This window comes from Nelumbo nucifera, chromosome 4 (assembly GCF_055504915.1).
Source record: "Nelumbo nucifera cultivar China Antique chromosome 4, China Antique-T2T, whole genome shotgun sequence".
NCBI lineage: Eukaryota > Viridiplantae > Streptophyta > Magnoliopsida > Proteales > Nelumbonaceae > Nelumbo > Nelumbo nucifera.
The window spans coordinates 4,773,818-4,798,743 of record NC_142652.1 but is presented as its reverse complement, the minus strand read 5'-3'; the positions used below and the strand labels follow the sequence as shown (position 1 = coordinate 4,798,743).

General features: G+C 39.0%; 1 protein-coding gene across 2 annotated transcripts in view; it reads right to left on the bottom strand.

The window, feature by feature from the left end:
• LOC104591751 (calmodulin-binding transcription activator 4-like) overlaps positions 1–24,926 on the bottom strand; it is a 53,135-nt gene that overhangs the window by 1,911 nt on the left and 26,298 nt on the right. For both annotated transcript variants that reach the window (XM_010250747.3, XM_088903343.1), the window contains 4 exons: positions 13,148–13,278; positions 12,399–12,818; positions 1,218–1,900; positions 248–833 (listed from right to left, as the gene is read on the bottom strand). In XM_010250747.3, the coding sequence (XP_010249049.1) occupies positions 248–833; positions 1,218–1,900; positions 12,399–12,818; positions 13,148–13,278 (1,820 nt within the window). The remainder of the gene's footprint in view (positions 1–247; positions 834–1,217; positions 1,901–12,398; positions 12,819–13,147; positions 13,279–24,926) is intronic.

Here is a 24,926-nt window from a genome sequence, read left to right as displayed (position 1 = left end):
GAACAAAGATGAAACCCTACTTGGAATTTTCCAGGAAGGACATACTTGTGATATTTTAGCCGTTCATGTACTCTTAATTACAAAATTAGTAAAAAATACAAAGTTAATAAAAAACAATCGTAAAAATCTACAATCATTAAACTAAAGACATTAAGAAAGTTCATGTAAGTATTAGGAAAATCTTTAAAGAACATAATCACCTCTTTAGAAAGTATATACAGTGTAAAAATTCTTTAAAAACAATTACCTGAATCTTAACTACTTTCTGCCGCAGTGATAAAAAGTCTTTGCGTCCTTTCCAGCCACGATATTTCTTCTGAATAGACAAAGCTGCTTTATCCAACCTATGATCACGAAAGCTGCGGAAGGCCAACTTTGATGCAGCTGAAAGCCCATTAATGTCATCTGGAGCAAAACCATATTCGTCAACATTAGCACCAGCACAGGCATCTCTCTGTTGCCTCCTTCTGAAAGAATGCTCACGAAAAGCCGATTGAATACGTGCAGCAGCCTGAGCTGCATTTCGGACTGCAGCCAAGGAATCTTTAAGGGAGAGCTGATCATCAATGGCACCGAAGCTTTCCCTTGAAATGCTTTCCACAGTTCTTTCTGCCTCCACAACTGCAGAGCCTTTGGAAAGCTCACTTTCTTCCAGTGTGAGGGACGAAAGATGGCTAGTTAGTGCCTTCTCTGAAAGATATCCTGCAAGTCCCTTGTGGCCACTGGCAGCAGCAATGGAAGCTGGGTTTCTACCAATTGGATCTTTGGAAGTAGGGTCTGTCACAGCTCCAGCTGAAGCACCAGCTGCTAAAAGTGCAGCAACCATCTTTTCCCTGTGCAGAAAGACAACATTTCTCTTTAAAACCTTTCATGATTTCCACTTTCCATAGACTAGTATATTGTGAAATTCGTAGTAGCATATTCTTTATATTTCACCCATTCAATTCATAATTTACTTCAGTTATTTCTAAACCAATCTTGCCCCCCCCCCCCCCCCCCCCCGAAAAAAAAAAGAAAAACAAAAAGGAAATATGGTCTGTTCACTGTCTTCAGTTTCTTGACTGATACACTAAACTTCCTCTTTTGGGACTTGGTCAATTTGTCAGAACAAGGGTGTCGGTACTGATCAATAAAATTGAGGAAAAAAATAAGGTATTTTTCCTAATAGGGAAATGTGCTAGGCAGGTTAGAAAGAACATAGTGGAACTTCAATATACCTTCCAAAACGTGCAGCCCAATGCAGAGCAGTCCATCCATTAACATCACGAAAGTCAATACCGATGCCAGAATCAAGAATAGGATTTAGTGCCCACTCAAAGCCCAAGCCAGCAACCATATGTATTATCCCTTGCTCTTTCTTGGACAAGTGACATCCAGGAGTATCACCTTCCTTATGACATCTGGACAAAAGCCACCACTGCAACTTGTCCTTTAAAAGTTCTTGCAGAAGAGAATACATGATGCTGGATGCGGTCTCACTACCAACTAAGAGTGCATCTATGATATGTCCCCATGGATCTTCATCAACAATCAATTTGCTAAATTGGTCAGCTTCTGATTCAATACTATCCTCCTTCTGAGTAGATGAAACACAAAGAAGCATCTGTGCAAATCTGACAAGCAACAACAGTTCTTCTGTGCTCTCATTTACTCCTGCATGGGGTAGCTTACAGTGCTCACATCTCATCAGCTTCATGCGGTATTCAAACTCTTTGATCTCACTGCAGGATTCTTTATTTCCACTAGTGATACACACACTGACTTTTCCAGGAATGTGTGAAGGAGCCTGGCAACGAAGGACACCTTCCTGAATCATTTCTACAGGAACCTCAGTATCACCAAACATACAAGCCCATGCACATTCAGAAGGATCACAAAGAAAGGATCCAGTAATAATGACCTGCATTGAATCATTCCAATCATTAGATTTCCAAAACTGTACTGTGAAACACAATACCTTGTTGACAGCTTGAAAAGCAGAACGACAATGTCTGACCAGGGTATACTCTATATATTATAATTATATGATGTAGATTAAACCACTTGATACCCAGGGCTAAGCAATAGACTGCATAGGCATATGAGACTAGTCATTCAAACGCCATTAGAATAAACTGCCTAGGTATGATCTTTCTACCAAGTGGTTATCTAGTTTGAAATGATATAAGTTGTTTGTTTAATATGCTTGTAATATATAACTGCACATTCTTTTGTCTTAGTAAAGATATTATAACTGCATATATTTAAATTATAAAAAACAGTGTGCTTTGTGATATTACTTATAACTGATTAAACTTTTCTTGAATATGCTTATACTATAAAACTCAATATTAGTTTGCCTTAGTAAAGATACACCATATGTTTAAATTATCAAAACAGTGCATCTTGTATAGCTTGCAGTGTAACTCTTTTAATTTTGAATGAGCCGTGTCTCACTTCTTGCTATGGGTACCACTGTACCAGTGCTAGCCTGGCTCAGCCTGAAGCTCTTTAAATCCTGGTCCTCGTAATGGACTTCTGGCCCCTACGAGATCATGTTTTACATTAGGTCCAGCCTACATTAAGCACATAATTTTTTTTATGTACATATGTCTAATTAGACACATATACTCTCATATATGTGAATGTATTAATATATGTGTGTAAGATATGCTCTACAAATTAGAATATTGTGTATTCGTGTGTTATTATTATGTATTTAAATATGTATATTTTATACCATATGATTGTAAATATATATGTATTATGAAAGTATCATGCATATGTATATTTTGAATAATGGTAAGCATATGTAAAACACATATATAATATGTATTCCAATATGTTTTCATGTGTGAAATATTCTAAAAATTGTAGTTGTATTGCAAATTGTAGAAAAATCATAAGTGAATTGAATGGTAAATTGTATTATTGTTTCTTCTTTTTACAAGCTTGTCAAAAAAATAAAAAAATAGATATACTAAAAATCTAAATATATACAAGAAAGTGACTTTACCATATTTTTAATCCATATCTACCATATATGTGCCTAAAACAACAGAATTTACCACTTGTACACTAGAAGCCTAAGATGATATAACCAAGTTTAAATAATCCACATAAGATGGCTCTTTAACCTATATATGATGGAAAATAAACCTGGTATCTAGTTTTAAATAACCTAAATAAATCATTTTCTAGTAAGAACTTTAAAATAAATCTCCTTTAATAAGTTAAATAGAAGGAAAGAAATGTAGAGAACTAATTATTAACTGAAATGATTTAAATTGCATGAATTGTACAAATCATGAGAATAATAAATCAAATATAGGATTCAAACAAATATCGCAATTTCAGAAAAGGATTCATACATAAGATTCTAATCAAAGCCCTTTGGATTCATGATTCAAATGATGACTCATATTGTTAAAAGTGTCATATATCATGATTTGTTTTCTAGAAAGAATGGCCCAGATAAATAGGCAAAGTTGTCTGGACATGCCCAAAATGCATGGCTTAAAATGTAAATGCAAGTAAAAATATCACCCATCCAAATATAGAAAACATGCCAAAAAATGCTGTATGGAAATATTGTAAAAAATCTATATATTGTGTAAACATTGTGAAATATGCAAAAATATACAATAACATCATGAAATGATAAAAGAAGCATATACAGAATAGAAAACATGTCAAAAACATCATATGGAAATGTTGTAAAAATTCTATATATGGTGGAAACATTGTGAAATATGCGGAAATATACAATGATATCATGGAATGATAAAAGAAACATAGGTACACCCTTTTAGATTGTTATCTTGTTCTAAACCATCAAACAAATCCAAGAAACTGAGGTTAATAGATAAAACAATATGCTACAAAGTTGTCTGTAGACTTTAAGAGATAAAACTACATAAGAATAGGTTGGCAGTACTATTGCTACCAAAGATTTAGCATCACATCCAACAAGAATTTAGATCTATCTCAAAGTGGTCATCATTTCCATTAGGTTGGCAGTACTATTGCTACTCCACATATCTACAATAATGCTTCCAACTCATCATGTTATAATACCATCTTCTGTACTTCACATAGTGCTGGTAGTTTTTATTGGGGAATGTGTTGATTCTAATAATACTTTGTGTTGATAGCCATGGGAATGGAAACATTTTGTGGAAATATTAGGAAATATATGGACATTTCAAATCATGCCAAAACACAGGTTAGGCTATGCCCATGTTGGCTGCTCAAAATGTGGACTTGGACAGGCCCAGGCCTATCTGAAAACCTTGTAACATAGCTGATTCCATATCCCTCTTGTCTTCCCTTTTCATTTCCCTCTCCTTATCACCAACAGGCTTTGATTTCACTGCTTCCAAGGCTGATTCCATGGGTGGAATTGTAACATAACTTTCCTTCTACTCTCTTCACTATGTACTAGCAAATAGGCTTGAGACAAGGTGACACTGTCTCTAGCGAGTAATTGTTGCCTTACAATATCATAATCTGAATTCAGTCCAGCAAGAAATTCAAACACCCTATTTGTTTCAACCAACTTCCTATATGTTGTTGCATCCTTTTGGCTTTCCCATTCAATGGTCTCCAAGTGATCAATCTCATGCCACAGAGATTTTAAGGTAGAGAAGTAAATTGATACAGGTTTCTCCCCCTATTTAAGGTTGGTTATTTACTTCACTTTTCAGCTCATATGCCCTAGCAACATTAAGGGGTTGTGAGTAGGTTTCCTTCCTACTCTTCCAGATTTCCTTAGTAGGCTTCACCCATAAGTACTTTCTACTGATGTGTGGCTGCATAGAGTTGCAAAGCCAAGTCATCACTAGATAGTTTTCTTGAACCCATTTGCATAGGTTGAATATTCCTTTGCTGGTTTTTTAATGTCTCTAGTTACATATCCAAGCTTTCCCCTTCCCCTAACGGCCACCATGGCTGATTGGGCCCATTCCAGGTAACTTTTGCCATCAAATTTAACAATAGTAATCTGAAAAGTATTATCTGACATACTCACAGACCCCATAGATCCTTCTCCAAAGTATTTTGGTTCCTTCCCACCTGTTTCCATACTGATCACACTACAAAGACCTCACAAAAACTCCCTTAACAGGTCTGAAACAGAGCTTGTGCAGTAGTCCAGTACAAACTACAGGTCTGAACTACTCCCTTAATAATCCAGTAGTGAAATCAGAACAGTAGAAGTCAATGGGGTAGGTTAAAAGACACTAGAACTAACCTGCTCTCAGTATAAACCCTAGAACCAGCCTAGAGAGAAACACAAAAGACTCAGCCGCACCTTCCAGAAGACCCCAATCACTTCCTACAAGTTGTCGATCTCATAAAGGAACTATTTTCTACTCAGAAACCACTGAGCGCTAGTACCAATTGAAGGTTTAGCCCCTGTTACGCAGGAGAGAAGAGAGGAAGAGAGAAGAGAGAGAGAGAGAAGAAGAGAGAAAAGAGATTTGAGAGCCAAAAGTGTTGCTGGCGGCGCCAGCTATTAGTATTTATACTAGGGCGACAGTATAAAAAATAAAAGGAGAAAGTTACAATAGTACCCCTGCGGTACTATACTTAAAGAATTAACAGTTTTTAACACTCCCCCTCAAGTTTCAATCATGCCCAACTTGCCACATAAATCGAGATGCCGCGATTGATGTAGCCCTTTTGTAAAGATGTCTGCAAGTTGATCTTCAGAGCTAACATAAGGAGTACACACTTCCCCTGTGACAACCTTTTCTCTAGTAAAGTGTTTGTCGACTTCGATGTGTTTAGTTCTATCATGCAACACTGAATTAGCAGCAATGTTTATGGCTGCTTTGTTATCACAGAATAGGATCATAGGTCCGTCAACTGGAAAGCCCAACTCATTCAACAAATTTTTTAGCCACATAATTTCAGCCACTCCATGAGACATAGCCCGATATTCAGCTTCAGCACTAGATCTAGCTACCACATTCTGCTTTTTACTTCTCCAGGTAACTACATTCCCTCCTACAAAGGTACAGTAGCCACTAGTTGACTTTCTATCATTCAGGGATCTTGCCCAATCTGCATTAGTATACACTTCAACTTTCAAATGCCCGTGCTTTTGAAACAACAAGCCTACACCTGGGAACTTCTTAAGGTATCTGAGAACTCTTTCTACTGCTTCAAGATGGGTAGTTTTAGGGGCATGCATGAACTTGCTAAGAACACCCACTGCATAAGCAATGTTTGGTCGAGTCATAGAAAGATAATAACAATCTTCCTACAAGTCTCTGAAATTGTTTCACATCCTTGATGGGTTCATCTTGACAATCACCTAATTTGTGGTTAGGATCAATAGGGGAATCAACTGGCTTCACTCCCAATTTTCCTGTATCCTGGAGTAGATCTAGGACATACTTTCTTTGGGAAATGAAGATACCCTTTTGTGAGTGGACCACTTCAATCCCAAGGAAGTACTGTAAAGGACCTAGATCCTTTACTTCAAATTGGGTAGCAAGAAAATTCTTCAACTTTTGAATTTCATCCTTCCAATCACCAGTGACAACTATATCAACATATACTATCAGTGCTGCAATTTTTCCTTTCCCTCTTTTCACAAGCAACGTGTGATTAGATTGACACTACTTGTATCCTCTTTGCTGAACTGCTACATGGAACTTGCAGAACCAGGCTCTTGGTGATTGTTTCAGCCCGTATAATGATTTCTTTAACCTACACACTTTCTGTTCATTACATTGAGCCCGGAAACCAGGGGGTTGTACCATATATACTTCCTCTTCAAGGTCACCATTCAGAAAGGCATTCTTGATGTCAAGCTGATGGAGATCCTAGTCAAGATTAGTAGTTAGGGAGAAAAGGACCCTAATAGAGTTCATCTTAGCAACCGGTGCAAAAGTTTCTACATAATCTACTCCATACACTTGTGTAAACCCCTTTGCCACTAAACGAGTTTTGTACCTCTCCATCGTGCCATCACCCGGTGTTTTACTGTGAAAACCCATTTACATCCAATTGGATCTTTCCCTTCAAGAAGATCTACTAGTTCCCATGTATCATTTTTATGTAAAGCATTAATTTCTTCCTTCATAGCATCTGTCCATTCAAGCACCGAAAGAGCTTCTGCCACATTCTTAGGGATAGGAACACTATCAATGGAAGAGAGAAAGGCCTTAAAGGAGGGTGAAATGTTTTCATAGGAAACAAAGTGGGAAATGGGGTGTTTAGTAGTGCAAGATCTAACACCTTTCCGGTGAGCAATAGGAAGGTCAAGGTCATTAGCAATAGAAGTATCAATAGCAATAGGGTCAGAAACATTAATAGGAACCAAGGTACCTGATTGGGTATGATCCGCCCCCAGAGAGTTTGATGGCATTGGTGGTACAACTTCTAGGTGCTACATAGCTCTTGAACATGGTTGGCCTTTGTGACGACGAAAGAAGACACGAAAGGGAGGAGGAGGATCAGGAAGAGAAGCGAGCTGAACCAGTTTCTCCTCATTCCTACACTCCCCCTGAGGAGAAACAGGGAAGAAAGGCACACTCTCAAAAAAGGAGACATCCATAAAAACATAATACCTGTGAGAGACAGGATCAAAGCACCAGTATCCCTTCTGAGTGAGAGAGTACCCCAAGAAGATGCAAGGAATAGCACGAGGATCCAATTTTCCCCGAGTGGGTGACAGATTTTGAACAAAACAATGGCAACCAAACACACGAGGAGGAATAGAAAGAAGGGGAGCCTTAGGAAAAAGAAGTTGATGTGGGGCTTTGCACTCTAACCAACAAGAGGGCATACGGTTGATGAGATAGGTAGCACAAAGGACAACCTCAAGCCAAAAATGTTTTGGGACATTCATATGAATTAGTAAGCCCCGGGCCACTTCAAGAACGTGTCGGTTCTTTCTTTCAGCAACACCATTTTGTTGTGGTGTTCGGGCACAAGAGCTACGATATGCGAAGCAAAAAACTCTGTGAGATCACTATGAAAATATTCTTTGGCATTATCCGATTGAAAATTTTGGATTTCAGTTTGAAATTGGGTGAAGATCATCCGCTGAAAATCTTGAATAATTTTGGGTACTTCATCCCTGGTTCGCATAGGATATGTATATCTGGAGTAATCATCGATATTGGTAATAAAATACTTGTAGCCACTCTCAAATGGTAAAGTAACAAGGCCCCAAACATTAGAATGAACAATGTGGAAAGGAAATTCAGATTTATTATTCTTTGAAGAAAAATGAGTTCTACACTGCTTACTCAATTGACAAGTTTGACAAGTAAATTCTGACACTGACACTAACTTAAACAACTCTGGGAACACCATTTTTAAAGACTCAAAAAATAAATGGCCAAGACAACTATGCCATAAATAGACATGACTCTTACAAGACTGACTCTTAGACTCTATGACTATAAGACCAGCCTTATTCTCCAGCATGTAGAGCCCATCCACCACACATCCTCTACCAATTGTCTTCCCCAAGGCCAGATCCTGTACCACACAGTAAGAAGGGAAAAAGTCACTGAGCAGTTTAAGGAATTAGTAATACTACTAACAGAGAACAAATTAATGAGAAATTTCGGGACATGTAAAACATTAAACAAGGTAAGGCCAAAAGGAAGAGAAATGGTTCCTTGACCAGCTACGGGAGAGTATAATCCATTGGCTAGTCTTACCTTGTTTCTTCCAGAAAGGAGGTGATAGGTTTGAAAGTAAGAGGACTTACTTGTCATGCTTAGACGCTCCAGGATCAATGATCCAAGGAGTGTTGGGGGAATGGGATGCTACATGGAAAGCTGTGGCAGAGTTACCTGATATAGACGCAAATGAAGTTGAGGAAAGAGCATCCATTTGACAAATTGCTCTACCATAGAGCTCTAAATGGTCACAGAAGGAATTAATAATATCCTCCCTTGGGTCAGATTCAGAGATGTGTGTCCGAGTCACAGTAGTAATGGGGGGCTGATCCTCCTGAGTAGCCATGTTTGCGATAGCGTGCATTCTTGTGCCTTGCTGTCCTGACTTTTTATTCAGATCTGAACCTTTCTTCTTACTCAAATTTTGAGCCCATTTTGGCTTCCAATGAAGATCCCAGCATGTATCTCAGTTGTGTTGGGGTTTCTGGCAATGAGTACACCATAGTTTGTCTTTGTCATCCACCCTGCTCTGAAAGTCTCCCTTCTTAAAGGTATTTTCCCCACCTGTAGCAACACTCCCTTTCGCTACCAACACAATTGCATCCCCTCCAAAATTGTTCATCAATTTTGCATCTTCATCACACTTCTAGTCCACACTCTGATAATGATCTAACTCCTTCCAGACAGAGGTCAAGTCTGAATAGTACACAGAAAGGCACCTCTCCCCCCCTGTTTACAAGTGGACGATTTTGCCTATAACTGGTAAATTTTTGCATAGTGACACAGCTCAGAATAGGTTGATTTTGCTTGTTCCCATATCTCATTTGCCGTTTCAGCCCACATAAAATTCCTTCTTATTTGAGGTTGCATAGACACTAAAAGCCAAGACATGACCATGCTGTTTTCTTGGTTCCATCTGTCATATTCAGCACTCCCAGAATTGGGTTCTTTGATTCTCCCATTTATATATCCTATCTTTCCCCTTGTAGTAATGTATAACTTGATCCCTCTTGACCACTCTAAATAATTTAAGCCATCGAAGGGAATAACAACCATGGGAAAGGATAGGTCCATACCCCCACTCATCCCATTCTGTATTGAGGAAACACCGGATGTAGAAGAATCTTCACCGCTCATGGTTACAGATTCAAAAGGCTCTTAAAGTGGGCACAAAGCCTTTAAAAAAGTCTAACACCAAGGGAGAAAGGACAACCCCCCTTTTTGTTGTTAAACACAGGTGCTTTTACAACACTAGCAGGTCATCCCTTGACCTACAGAATCAAAACCAGTTGCTTTCACAGTGCATACAGGTCATCTCGTGACCTACGCATCAATCAAAGATGCTGTTAAAAGCATGTACAGGTCACTCTCTGACCTTCAGGTTCACCAATAAAAGCTGCTATAGCAGCACACAAAAGGTCTTCACCGACCTACAGCTTTTTACAGGGATCAGTCGACCCCACAAAAAAGGAAAGAAAGAGGTCTGATCACCTCACATCCAACCAGCAGACCTAGTACAGGTTCTGCTCTGGCGCATGACCAGAAAAAAAGAGGAGAATGAGAGAGATTACTTCAGTGCGTGAGAAAACTGGATCTTCAATCACCCAAACAGTAGATGAGGACAGCAGATCTGGAAATCTGGTGCGAAGGAAACAGTTCACTTGATCTCTCCTTTCAGATCTGATAGTCCCGCTCTATTACCATGTTACGCAGGAGAGAAGAAGAGAGGAAGAGAGATTTGAGAGCCAAAAGTGTTGCTGGCGGCGCCAGCTATTAGTATTTATACTAGGGCGACAGAATATAAAAAATAAAAGGAGAAAGTTACAATAGTACCCCTGCGGAACTATACTTAAAGAATTAACAGTTTTTAACAGCCCCTAAACCTTAATCTGATTTAAAGAACTCTGATTCTTCCTGGTTATTGGTGATCTCCAAGATTGCAGATCTTGGGCAGCAAGAATTTCTCCAATCAACCTCCAAGAATCAGGCAAGACAGACAGAAATATCCAGCCCTAATACATCCTCATGTAGCCGGCTGGAAGAAGCCTACGTAAGAACCCTAGCAAGCCCTAAACCTTGTTCTGATACCAAGATGGCCGGTGCTGTTCACAGTCCATTAGTATTCTGATGTGGTTTCAGCAAGAAAACCAAAAGAGAAATAAGAGAAAAACAGAAGAAAGAAGAGAGGAAGAGAAAGGAAGAGAATAGAAGAAGATCTACAATGACATCTATGTCCCTGCCTCCTAACACACTCCTTAATAAACAATAACAGTAATAGTAACAGCAACTATAGTAGGTCCAGTAAGGCCCAGAAAGACTAGTAACAAGGCCCAAAATACTAATAACAGGTAAATAACAAAGGCAACTAATATGACAGGGACTTCACTAAATTACTAGTCTGTTTCTCCACACAGGCTTAGGATATGGCATTAACCTAGGTCCAGAAGGGGTAGGGGTAGACCAAAAAAAGACATGGGTTGAAGTGGTAAGAAATGATTTAAGCACTAATAATTAAACAATGGATATGGCATTAAGCAAAACGGAATGGCGAAACAGGATTCATGTAGCTGACCCCATATACTTGGGGTAAGGCTTGGATGATGACGACGACGACAATGATGATGAAATACCTAGGTATAATTCTAAAATCACGTCTAATTAAGGGAACACCTAACAAATATTTAGGTTATGCCAAAATTTCCCTACTTGTGCTGAAAGGTTTCTTTTATTAAGAAAATATTTGCACAGAACAAATGAAGTGAGGTGAGACATGTTTAATTTAGCTAGAAGCTACATAATGTGAGGTGTTATGTTAACCATGTTACTTCTTCAAGAGAATTCTGGAAACACACACACACACACACAGAAGATTAGGTCTATATGGGGTTGAAAGGAACTTTGACGTGTCAATATATACCTTATGGTTATATTTATGATTTAACCCTAGTGCACAAGCATATTAGAATGTTTAAATTTAAAATAAAATTATTTATAAGATTAATTTGTTACATTGAGTTAATATATTAGAATATGTTATATGAAAAAAGTGGTCCACCCCTGAATAACCGGAATTAACAATGGATATGGCACTGAACAGAGCGGAATAGCAGAACAGGATTCATTGTAGGAAAAGGTTTAGATGATGATGATAAAATCAATGGCATGGTTAGAGTTGATTGAAGATAAGCGATGCAGTTTTAGGAAATACAGTGGTGGATATTAAAAGTCCCTTGAGCACCAGAGGTTCATGTTGTTAAAGGGTTGCTGCTGTGGCCCTGCTTTACCTATTATTTTGTTACGCATCTAGTCTATTATTACTAACATAAAATCGAAAGACAGTTTAGCCCCACAACAAGCTGGATCTACATATTTAAAATAAGGGTAAAAGAGTCAAATCCAACTTTTTACTAGAGTTTGTAATCAATTCTTTTTGTAGATTTTATTCAAAGCTACAACTTTGAGGTTGTTTGGGCTACTTTTCAAACCCTAATCAACCCTACAAAAACTATTATCTCTATTAATCAACTTGTTCTTGCTGCTACCCTGAGCCAGCAATGAACCTTGTATTTATTATAAATTTTCCATGTAGAGATGAAATTAGCATACATCAACATTAACAATTAGATGAAGATCCCCGATCTTCTTATTGATGAAAAAAGATCCTTGATTGTAAACCGATTAGTTGAAAAGAAATGCTACCTTCACAGAAAAGAGAAATGAATTATTAATAAGAATGAGAACATGACTGGAGATGTAGAACCTCATCAAATATACCTTTGTGTTCTCATTGGCATAACCCCATTCTGGGGATATTTCAGAAATGGTAAACCTCTGTTTCTGTGCTATAATCAAATTTGATGAATCTGCTCCAAGAGGAATTCCAAGTGGACTTTCTTGGTCAAACCACATCTTATTATAAGTGTTGGCTTCGAAAATACTTATTCCAGAAGAAAATGCAGAAAATTTAGATTTCTCAACTTCCTGAAGCAGTGATGTTAATGTTGGAGATTCAAGAAAGCTGTCAGAGCTTAACAGAAATTGTCTAGCTGCTGAGATTTGCATGTCCTCATTTGTTTTGTAACTACCATATTCTCCATTATATCCACCAGGCTCTAGCCACTGGGAAGGCCAGTCTTCTTGATGTTCAACAAGGTTTGAAGAGACTTTTCCACTTCCTGAAGATAGCGGTTTTTCCTGTACAGACATCCATATCAAGTATAGACATAAATATCATGAAAAACTCAAAATTGGCTCTAAGGATTCAGCATCCACATCAAGTATGAGACGCTTCCATCTTACCAAGAATAACAATTTGCTACCAATAAATGCACACAAAAAGTTGATGCTTGAAGAATAAAGAAGGATAAATATTACCAATAACAATTTGCTGATTCATGTTACAGAAGGATAACAGTAAATGTTTGGTAGTTCCAGAAATGACAATCTATCTGTATAAGTGTAAATTGAAGGCTAATCAACAAGGGGAATAATGAGAATATCAGAATACACCATAGGATTCTCACATTTCCATTTGATTTGTCGAAAACTTTCTCTTGGTCAATCACAGTTAACATATCTTTCCAAGACGGAGATTCTATCCTTTCAACTGCACATTCTGGAACAGATGGCTGAAGAAGGTGTTCCTTTTTATCACCTGCAGAAAATACTACCCAATTATTTCTGTATTTGGCTGTTTTTAATTCTATTCAAAAATCAAAAGTGATGACGGATAGAAATTATATCATCTTAAGGTCAATTTGGAGATTCTCTGTGGAAAATGCTTTACCATATAGGCAGGTAAATATATAGATGGACAGAGACATTTGTTCTAACTGGAAACAATAGCTCAACATCAGAAGGTTGTCCAGCTAGCTAGAAAGCAAGAGAAAATACATGGTACATGGACAACCAAAGAAGGAATTTAAGGTTCCACAGGAAAAGATTATTGGTTCATGCAACAATAAATTTAAAACTTATATAATTTGAAGGTAGAAAATAATGAAGAGTACTTATTAATTCATCATATTCCACGATATTTCAAGGAAAAAATCAAATCGAAAAACATAGTCGAGAAATAATTTAATGAGAGAAACCTGACCAAGATAAATAACGCAGTTTTCTCCTTTTTTTGTAGTTAACAAAATACGATAAATTCCACATGGATGTCATGCTTATATCACAAATCTAAACCAATATTGTGGTCAACCTTGATACAGCAGTTCCTGACCCAAACAGACCCCATTCTGCTCTTTTACTTACTAAAGGACCCAGCAAGTCTGAAGGGCCATTTGACAACTGCTGGAGTGTTAGCTGTAACTCAAGGACTGAAGAAATTGATCAATCAACAAAATTTAAGGAAAATGATCATACAAGGAGGCTGCCAAGTAGTCATTTTTGGCTTAGATCTGATGAGGAACCTCCATGGATGTTTCAGTTCGTAGTTAGAGGAGAAAAAAACCATAGGAAGAAATCTTATTGCTCATTTAAGTAGATTCCCAGGTTGATAATTTAGAAAAAGCTGGTGTGACAAGGCAAGAACTTGAATGGATTTGCCAGGCCTGGAAAAAAAATGCAAGCTGTACATTAAACAAATTATGGTTTAACCTGACAATTGTTGTTGTATTACCAGTGCTGTCTATTTTTGACAATATGGTTCTTGATCATTATTGAATGTGATTCATTACTGTTAACCATCAAAAAGAAAGGCTGAAGTGGCTGAACTGAATGACTTATTGTTTTCTATTAATATTTTAATAGCAAAATATTTGAAGGAGTAGTCGATCAAGACTACAATCTGTCTTGTTTTTAGAAAGAACGAAATACTAATTTGAACAGGAGAAGAAGAGAAGAAGAGAAGAAGAGAAGAAGTACACGAAGAGGAATTCAGAAAAGGAGAGAGAGGGTCATAACATCTGCGACCCACTCTTATGATTTATATAAATGTTTGACTAACTGTAAAAGGGCTGAATTGCCCTTATTGCTTACATGGCAAAAAGAATAAAAGAAAACTAATAATAAAAACCGAAATAACTACCAACTAATACACTGTCAGAACTAACTGAAATATTACTTCCATACGAACACAGTGGGGACCACATCAGTGGGGTCCACATCAGTGTTCTCTACACTCCCCCTCAAGTTGGGAATAGATATTTGCATAGGTCTGCCTCTAACTTATTCCTTGGAACAGCTTTGGTGAGAAAATCTACGAGCTCCTCCTCCTCTCCCTCCTCCTCCTCTTTCTTCAATGCTATTCTTTTTTCGAAAAACAGGGGCTCCTCCCCTATTCCTCCTCCTCCTCCTTCTTCTTCTTCTTCAATGCTTTTTTTTATGAAAAACAAGGTCTCCACCCCTATTCCTCCTCCTTCTTGCACTTATTATTTTTAACACCCGAACCTACTCCCTTCCTAGTTCCTAAAGGCTAAACCTATAAAATAGTTTAGGTCAGATTCCATCGCTAGGCGCCTGGGCGCCCCATGGTCGCCTAGTCGCCTTGACAACTATGCATGCTAGAGGTGATATACGAAAGACACTCTTCTTGAGATGAAACCCTTTCTCTAACAAAATGTAGGTCTACTTCAATATGCTTAGTTCTGTCATGCTGTACCGGATTATGGGCTATATTAATAGCAGTCCGATTATCATAGTACAGCATTAAGGGCTTCTCATAAGCAACACCCAACTCCTCAAATAGTGATTTCAACCATAGGATTTCAGCCACACCATTTGTCATGGACCTATATTCAGGTTCAGCACTGGAATGGGAAACAACACTTTGTTTCTTACTCCTCCAAGAGATAAGGTTACCTCCTACAAAAGCACAATATCCAGAGGTAGACCTTCTATCATCAATACTCCCAGCCCAATCAGCATTGTGTAAACCTCTATCTTCATGTGATCATTATTCTTGAATAGTATACCTCTACCTGGGCACCTCTTCAAATATGCTAATATCCTCTCAACTGCAACTAGGCGAGTGGTTCTAGGAGAGTGCATATACCGACTGACAACACTGACTGCATAATTGACGTCCAGTTGTATGAGACAAAGATAAAGGAGTTTTCCAACCAACCGCTAGAACATAGCTTTATCTTCAAGAGGCTCTCCACCCTCCGCACTGATCTTGTGATTCTGTTCAATAGGTGTGTCTACAGGCTTAACACCCAACTTTCCAGTTTCTTCCAACAGGTCAAGAACATACTTTCTTTGAGAAACAAAAATCCCATGTTTAGACCTAGCTAACCTCAACACTCAATAAATATTGTAGCTCTCCCAGATCTTTTACCTCAAACTCTTGATGGAGTTGTTTAAGAGACTCAATCTCACTGTTATCATTCCCTGTCACTACAATATCATCCACATATACAGCAAGCAAGGTTAAGGAAGAGTCCACTCTCTTAATGAACAATGTATGGTCTGACTAGGCCTGCACATAACCAAATTTTCCAAGAGATTGTCTGAATCTATCAAACCAAGCTCTAGGGGACTGTTTTAGTCCATACAAGGCATTATTCAATCGGCAAACCTTCTTTCTTGTTTCTACATCATAAAATCCAAGAGGCAACTTCATGTAGACTTCTTCCTGCAAGTCTCCATTGAGGAAGGCATTTTTGACATCCATCTGGAACAAGGGCCAAGAATAACTGGCTGCAAGGGATAATAAAACTCTAATAGTGATCATCTTTGCTATTGGAGCAAAAGTCCCCAAGTAGTCTATACCATAAGTCTGAGTATATCCCTTTGCAACTAACCGGGCCTTATACCTTTCAATGGAACCATCAGCATTATGTTTCACAATAAACACCCATCTACATCCAGCTGGTTTCTTCCCTTTAGGCTGGTCAACTAGCTCTCAAGTATTATTCCTCAGAAGAGCATCCATTTCAGCCTTCATTGCATCTTTCCACTTAGGAATTAACAAGGCTTCCTACACTATTCTAGGGATAGGAATAAACAATGGATGCAAGAAAATGACCTATAAGAAGGGAACACGTGATCATAGGACAAGAACTGGGAAATGCAGTGGGTTGTGGATGTGGTGCAACGCCATTTGCCTTTACGGACTGCAATGGGGAGGTCAAGGTCATCCAATGGAGATAAGGGCTCAATGGTGGAAGGTATCTCAGTGGAATCTGGATTTGATAAAGGAACTGTGGTACCTGGATCTGGATCCACAGAAGGAACGGGGACTGGCGTGGACTGCTGAAGACCGAAATCAACCTGCCTCCACCGCCTGTGATAGACTCTCAAGTCCCGGCACCTCTGACAACCCTCCCCATTACATCCCTCATCACTCAACGGAACAGGTAAATGAACTTCTGATGAGTTAACCCCACACTCACTACTCTCCTCCAGAGGAGAAACCCTAGGATAATAGGGTACATCCTCAAAGAAGGTAACATCCATAGAGACAAATCTCCTCTCAGAAGTGGGTTCATAGCAGCAATATCCTTTTTGAGTTTGTGCATAACCGAGAAAAATACATTTGGAGGCCTTAGGATCAAATTTGGAACGATGAGGACCAAGAATTTGAACAAAGAAAGTACAACCAAAGGTTTTAAGGGGAACAGTAAACAACTCCTTTTCATGATATAGAAGGGTAAATGGAGGTTTCATATCAAGAACCCGTGAAGGAACTCGGCTGATGAGATACACTGCTATAAGAATAGCATCTCCCCAGAAACGAATAGGCACATTGGAGTAAAACATGATGCTTCTAGCCACCTCCAATATGTGCCTATTCTTTCTCTCAGCAACCCCATTCTGCTATGGTGTATGAGGACAAGTACTCTGGTGGATAATCCCATGATCAAGCAAATAAGAGGCTAATGGGTTGGCAAAGTATTCCTTTTGCATTATCGGATCTGAAGATTTTGATTTTGACCCCAAATTGGGTTAAAATCATCTGATGAAAGATCTGGGTTAAAGCAGAAACCTCATCTCGAGAATGCATAAGGTAAACCCAAGAAAAACGGGTATAGTCATCAACAAACAACAAGAAATATCTATATCCCCCCATAGCAGTGATATGATAAGGTCTCCAAACATCGGTATGCACAATATCAAAAGGATTATTACTTTTATTACTCAATGAATAAGATGCTCTACAATGCTTTGCAAGCTAACAACTCTCACATCTCAAACTGGACATCTGAGACGACTCAAATAAATTAGGAAACAAACTCTTTAAAGACCGAAAAGATAAATGACCCAACCGATTATGCCAAAGCATAACTAACTAACAGACTGAGAAACAAAAAACTTCCTATCTTCACTATCTTCCCAATGAGAACTCTCTCCAAGCATATAGATCTCATTCGTCTCATGGCCAGTCCCAATCACCTTCCTTGTCTCCAAGTCCTGAAAAACACATCGGTCAGGAAAAAAGGTTACTGAAAAATTCTGGTGTTTTGTAATGCTACTAGCTGAAAGCAAGTTAGTACTAAATTTAGGAACATGCAAAACTGAAGATAAGAAAATGGTATTAGACAACTTGATGTCTCCCTTGCCAAAAATGGGAACAAGGGAACCATCAACAATGGACACTTTATCTTTGCCAAAAGATAAGTGATGGGAACAAGGGAACCATCTTGATGCACCTGATTCAATTACCCAACAATGTTTAGTGTTACCTGGAGCTGAAGCATGATAAGCTGAGGCCCGAGTACCTGAATGAGCAAAGCTAATGTGGGAGGAGCTGATGGTGGCTGAGATGATTGAGCTGAATTGCCAACTTCTTTTTCCAACTGAGTAAGGGCAGCCCGGACAGCAACTAGGGTGTCTAAAGGTGTGCCTTTTGTGCCTGATGAGGTTGCACAATCAATATTAACAGCCATATTAGCATTACCCCTTTTGTTCCTGAGTTTTGCTGGAACTAGATGAGGATGTAGCTTCCAACAGATATCTTTAGTAAGTTTAGGTTTCTTGCAATGTTCACATACCAGATCCCGCTTGTCTTCCTTCTTTATATCCCTCTCCATATCACCCCCAGATTTAGGTTTAACTACTGCCAAGGCTGGTTGGAAGGGCTGATGCTGCACCATAACCTTTCTCCTAGTCTCTTCACTATGCACTAAGGAGTAGGCTTGTAATAGGGTCACACTGTCTCTTGTCAGTAGTTGTTGTCTCACAATATCATATTCAGGATTCAAACCAGCTAGGAACTCAAAAACCCTATTAGTCTCAACCTGCTTTCTATGAGTCTGTGCATCCTTCTGACTTTCCCACTCAAGTGTTTATAGGTCGTCAATTTCATGCCACAAAGATTTCAAGGTAGAGAAGTAAATCGAGACTGGTTTCTCTCCTTGCTTAAGGTTGTTAACCTCACATTTCAGCTCATAGGCCCTAGCAACATTAAGGGGTTAGGAGTAGGTCTCTTTCATAACATCCCATATTTCCTTAGTTGTTTTTTCCCACAAATAGTTTTTGCTTATATGTGGCTGCATAGAGTTGTACAGCCATGTCATAACCAAATAGTTCTCCTGAACCCATTTGGTATAAGTTTGGTCCTCCTTAGGTGGTTCCTTCACATCTCCCAACAAGTAGTTCAGTTTTCCTTTACCCCCAGTGGCCATCATGGCCGATGCCCATTCTAAGTAGTTTGATCCATCAAACATAACAATTGTAATCTAAAAGGTATTCTCAGACATGTTACCTGAACTGCTAGTCCCAAAAACACCTTCCCCTTGATTCTTGAACTCCATTCTTGATCAAGAATTAATAAAAATCCCTTTTTTAACTACTGTAATAAGAGAAACAGCACCCAAACAACTGATAACAGCCGGCCTAGGTCTTCCAGAGAACAAAAAAACACAATTCTGAATGAAACAAATCCAAATTCTGATCTGAAACCAACAACAGTTCTGAATTTTAGGGCTCTCTCAAAACCCTAAAAACATAGGTGAAAAAGGCGAACATTTTCCAGCCGCACCTCTCAGAATAAACCAAGATGGTCTTTTCTAAAGTCGATCTCAAGAAAAAAAGGCTTACTTTATGAAAAATTTCTGGCCACCACCTTCTAGCTGATGCAAAACCTTAATCTTGAGGATCCGAAGCTTCTTCTGATTCTTCCTGATCACTGGAACTCTCCCAGGCTTCTACAATCTCCTTAGTAGTAGTCGTTTACTGCCAGTAACCTCCAAGAATCAGCCGATCCACCTTTCTGTTGAAAAACTTCCAAACCTAGGAAGTTCTCATGTAGTTGGCCTAATTAGACTAGCAATAAGAACTCCTAGGTCGGCTCTGATACCAAGTAGTCAATCAAGACTACAATCTGTCTTGTTTTTAGAAATAAACAATTACTAATTTGAACAGGAGAAGAGAAGAAGTACACGAAGAGGAATTCAGAAAAGGAGAGAGAGGGTCATAACATCTGCTGACCCACTCTTATGATTTATATAAATGTTTGACTAACTGTAAAAGGACTGAATCGCCCTTATTGCTTACATGGAAAAAAGAATAAAAGAAAACTAATAATAAAAACTGAAATAACTACCAACTAATACACTGTCATAACTAATTGAAATATTACTGCCATACGAACACAATGGGGTCCACATCAGTGTTCTCTATAGAGGGTATGGTAATCAACTCAATTTCATCTTCAGTCATTAAGGAGCTTACAACCTCCTTAATAACTCATTCACTAAAAGACAAAACATGAACTCATCCAGTTCAACCACTTCAGTATAACAAGGTCATGGCTATCTGCTTGGCACATCCTTCTTAGGCATAAGCCTTAGGCATCAATGCCTCTAGCATGAACTTCAGGGTGTTCCAGACATACGCCTCCCATGCCTTTTAAAACATTGGTCAGGTTCTATGAAAGAATTTTGGGCCTTGGCAAACTTGAATAAATGTAGTACCACAAGCATAATAGTTCGAGGGATGTGCCAAAAATAAGAGCTTTCTGCTGGGAAGTAGTGCAAATGAAGAGAGATGATCCAACATAGACAAAAAAAGAAGAAAGAAAGAAAGAAAGAACTTGAACTTAATAATTCACATATTTGGCGATAGCCCAGTAGATGAATGGTAAGTAGGCATCCCTTTGAATATGGAGGCTTGGGATCAAACCCACGTAACTGCTGGCTCTCCATCGTACTGACCTCACATGCACCCTGCTGTGTCCCCATCCCTGTAAGGTGTAATATGTACTAGCAAAATGTTGTAATGTGTATGTAGAGGCCCACGGCCCACTAAGGGTTTTTTTTTGTCTTTTTCTCAATGTATTAGTTATGAGTTGTCGCCCTAAGTATAAATATTAACTTAGGCACTGCCAGCTACAGTACTTGGAATAGATCTCTCTTTTCTCTCTTCTCTCCTCTCTCCTCTCTCTTCTCCCTTCTCTTTTCTAGATCTGCCAAACTACATGGTATCTGAGCTCTGATCTGGGCGCAACTTTTCCAGATCTTGTTCTCTTTCCTTTTTTGGAAAAACTATTCTGATTGAAGACTCCATCGTGTGATTCTTCTGGGCGCAACTTCCAGACTTTTTTTTCTTCTTCTCTCTTGGTCGCTGTACCAAGAAGGGTGTGGTGGCAGCCGAATGCATTAAAAAAAATTATATATGGATTTGTGGTGGCAACCGGATGCAGTAAAAGTTTTGTTTGAGTTTGTGGTGGCAGCTGAATGCATTGAAACTTGTCTTTTCTGAGGTTTTTCTATGAGCTGTGGGTCGTGGAAGCCAGGTACGTGCTGTTACATTCATAAGTAAATTTTGACCACTGTGAATGTCACAGTTCTGAAGTCGTAGAGACTGGCTGTCTTCTTTTTTTGCAAACTGAAGTGTTTCAGCTAATAATTATTGACACAGTACTGTCAAACCTGTGTTTTTGGAGCCTACTTATTGTTCAAAGAAAAAAACCTTCTATATCAGATTGGTTTTTTAAAAAAACAGCAGTAATATTTCTGTGGAACTGGCTACTGAGGATTCAGCAACCTCTGGCATTACTTCATAGCAAGGAAACCTAAATGGGGGAATGGACAGCATGAATTTTTCTTTGTCTATTACCCCCTTTGATGGCCTGAACTATCTAGAATGGTCCAAAGGCATCAAACTTTATGTTATAGCTAGGGGGAAGGCCGGTTATATAAGTGGAAAAATAAAAGAACCAAAGTCTGGTACTGCTGAACATAATCGATGGGATCAAGAAAACATGGTTATGTCATGGCTGTTAGTCTCCATGTTACCTCATGTACGAAAACAACCTGTAAAATTTGGGAACAAGCCAAGGCAACCTATTCTGAACAGAGGCATTTTGCCAAGATTTATCAACTTCAAGAAGAATCATCTACGTGTAGACAAGGGGACTGTAGCCTATCTACATACTACTCAGCCCTTACATCTATCTGGAAGGAATTAGACTATTATCAGACCATTGACTGGAGGAATGATGAAGATGCACAGGACTATAAAAAACTTGTCTCCCAACAGCGGGTTTTTGCTTTCTTACATGGGCTGAACCTGGCTTATGAGCCTCTTCGGGTGCAGATTTTGGGAAGTAGGGAACTTCCTTCAGTTCAGGAAGTATATGCTCTAATCCAATATGAAGAGAGCAGAAAAAATCTCATGAATGTTTTTGAGGGGGAGCAACCAGTTGCCCTAGCTGCAAGAGGGGGCAACACAGAAATGAAAAAGGGGGAACCAAGGAAAGGTGAAGATAAGGACAAACTGTGGTGTACTCACTGCCAAAAGCCTAGACACACTCGAGAAACCTGTTGGGAGTTAGTGGGCAACCAAAAATCAAGACACTTCAAAGAAGCCTCCTCAGAAGAAATTTAGTTCTGCAAATCTGGCCACTCAAGACTATCAACAAAATAATCAAACTACTGTGTTTTCTCAAGAGCATCCTAGTGGTTCTGATCCCAAGGAAGACATCATCAACTCTTTTAGAGATCACTTAGAATTGTTTGGTAGGACACTCAGGTAGTTGGACAGGTCGGTTCCTACTCCTTTTACCTCATTCGCTTCTACATCAGGTAAAGGTGCTTCTGCATTTCATGTGTGTACCCCTGCTCCCGAATCACCTTGGGTCATTGACTCAGGGGCATCAAATCATATGACCGGTAAGTCAAATCTCTTTCAAACCTACACTCTTCTCTCTGGAAGGGATAAAGTGAGACTTGCTGAGGGGTCTCTATCCACCATTGCTGGTCAGGGATCTGTATCTCTTCTTGATGGCCTTGTCTTATCCCATACCCTTCAGGCTCCCAAACTTCGCTCCCAAACTTCCTATCAGTTTGTTATCTATAATCAGTATTACTCAGTCTACAAACAGTCAACTGTGGTTATGGCATAATCACCTTGGTCATTTGTCCTTTGAGTCTTTGAAAGTTATGTTTCCTGAATTATTCAAGTCAGTGTCTCTTACTAGTTTGTATTGTGAAACGTGTCAGTTGAGTAAGCATTGTAGAACAACTTTTCCATCAAATAATAAAAGATCTACTTTTCCTTTCCATATTGTCTTTTCTGATGTTTGGGGCCCTGTTAACATACCTACTGAGGGTGGGTACAAGTATTTTATCAGCTTTATTGATGACTATTGAAAATACACATGGCTATATCCTATGCACTCGAGAGAAGAGGTACCCAAGATTGTGCAAGATTTCCATCGCATGGTTTTCACTCAATTTCATGTTGAAATCCAAAATTTCCAATCAGATAATGCAAAAGAGTATTTCCATCATGACTTAGCTGAGTTTTTCTCTTCACAGAAGCTCATGTGCCAGAACACCACAACAAAATGGAGTTGCTGAAAGGAAAAACTGCCATCTCCTCGAAGTTGCTCATAGTATGATGCTTCACATGCATGTTCCAAAACAGTTTTGGGTTGAGGCTGTGATGGTTGCAGCTTATGTTATTAATCGTATGCCATCACGCCTTCTGCAATACAAGGCCCCACATCAACTTCTCTTCCCTCAATCCCCTTTATTTTCCATTCCTCTACGTGTGTTTGGGTGTAAATGCTTTATTCATGATTTATCTCCTAACCGGGGTAAATTGGACCCCAAATCTGTTCCCTGTGTTTTCTTGGGTTATCCCTCTTCCCAGAAGGGCTACAAATGCTTCAATCCAGTCACCTCTAATTACTTTGTATCAATGGATGTGTCCTTTTTTGAGTCAGAACCCTTCTTTCAAGCCTCTCCTCAGGGGGAGAATAGTGTGATGGAGGAGAGGCAAGCTCCAGCTCCTCAAATCCCTCTTCCCTCTATTCCTGACTCCTCTCCATTCCGTGTCTTCTTGAGACGCCATAAGGGGCTGCTGAATTCGAAGGTTGTGGAGCAACTTGAGACTATACATCTAGCACCTTCTGATTCCTTGAAGGAAAATCCAGGTACCCTTGTTCCCTTTGATATGACTAAACCTATTGCTATTGATGATCCTACTAATGATCTTGATGTCCCAATTGCTCATAGAAAAGGGGTTTGATCATGTACTACTAAGCATCCTATTGCTCAGTTTTTATCCTATGAAAACATTGCTCCCGCATTTCGTGCCTTTTTGACTGTCATTTATTCCGTCTCTGTTCCCAAAAGTGTTGTAGAAGCCTTATCTATACCTGAATGGACAGAGGCAATGAAAGAAGAAATTAGTGCTCTTCATAACAATAATACCTGGGAGTTGGTGAATCTTCCCGAAGGCAAGGAGCCGGTGGGATGCAAGTGGGTATTCATAGTAAAGCATAGAGCAGATGGGTCGGTTGAAAGGTATAAAGCCAGGTTAGTTGCAAACGGGTATACTCAGGTGTATGGGGTTGACTATGCAGAGACTTTTGCCCCAGTTGCTAAAATGAACACTATCCGAATTATACTATCCTTGGCTGTTAACTTTGATTGGGAGCTCCACCAACTAGACATAAAAAATGCTTTCTTAAATGGGGATCTGGTAGAAGAAGTTTACATGATTCAGCCTCTTGGGTTTGTAGCACAAGGGTGTGAAGGGAAAGTTTGCAAACTAAAAAAATCTTTATATGGTGTAGAGAACACTGATGTGGGTCCCACTGTGTTCGTAGGGTAGAAGATGTTCTAGTCTGCCTAGGGTTAGCTATTGGTCATTTAGTTGTTTCAGTTGTTATTTATTTCAGTCTTATTTTTTGCTCTATTTGTTATGTAAAGACTAAGGGCAGATCTGTCCTTTCCATGTAATGAGCAAAACCTATAAATATTAATTAAAGTGGCGGCGGCAGAACATTAAGCTTCTGCTCCTCCTTTCAACTCTTGTGTTCTACTACTTCTCCTCCCTCTTCCTCTTCTTTCCTCTTACCTTTCTTCTTATTTTCGATCCTGAAATCCATTAGGGTTCAAG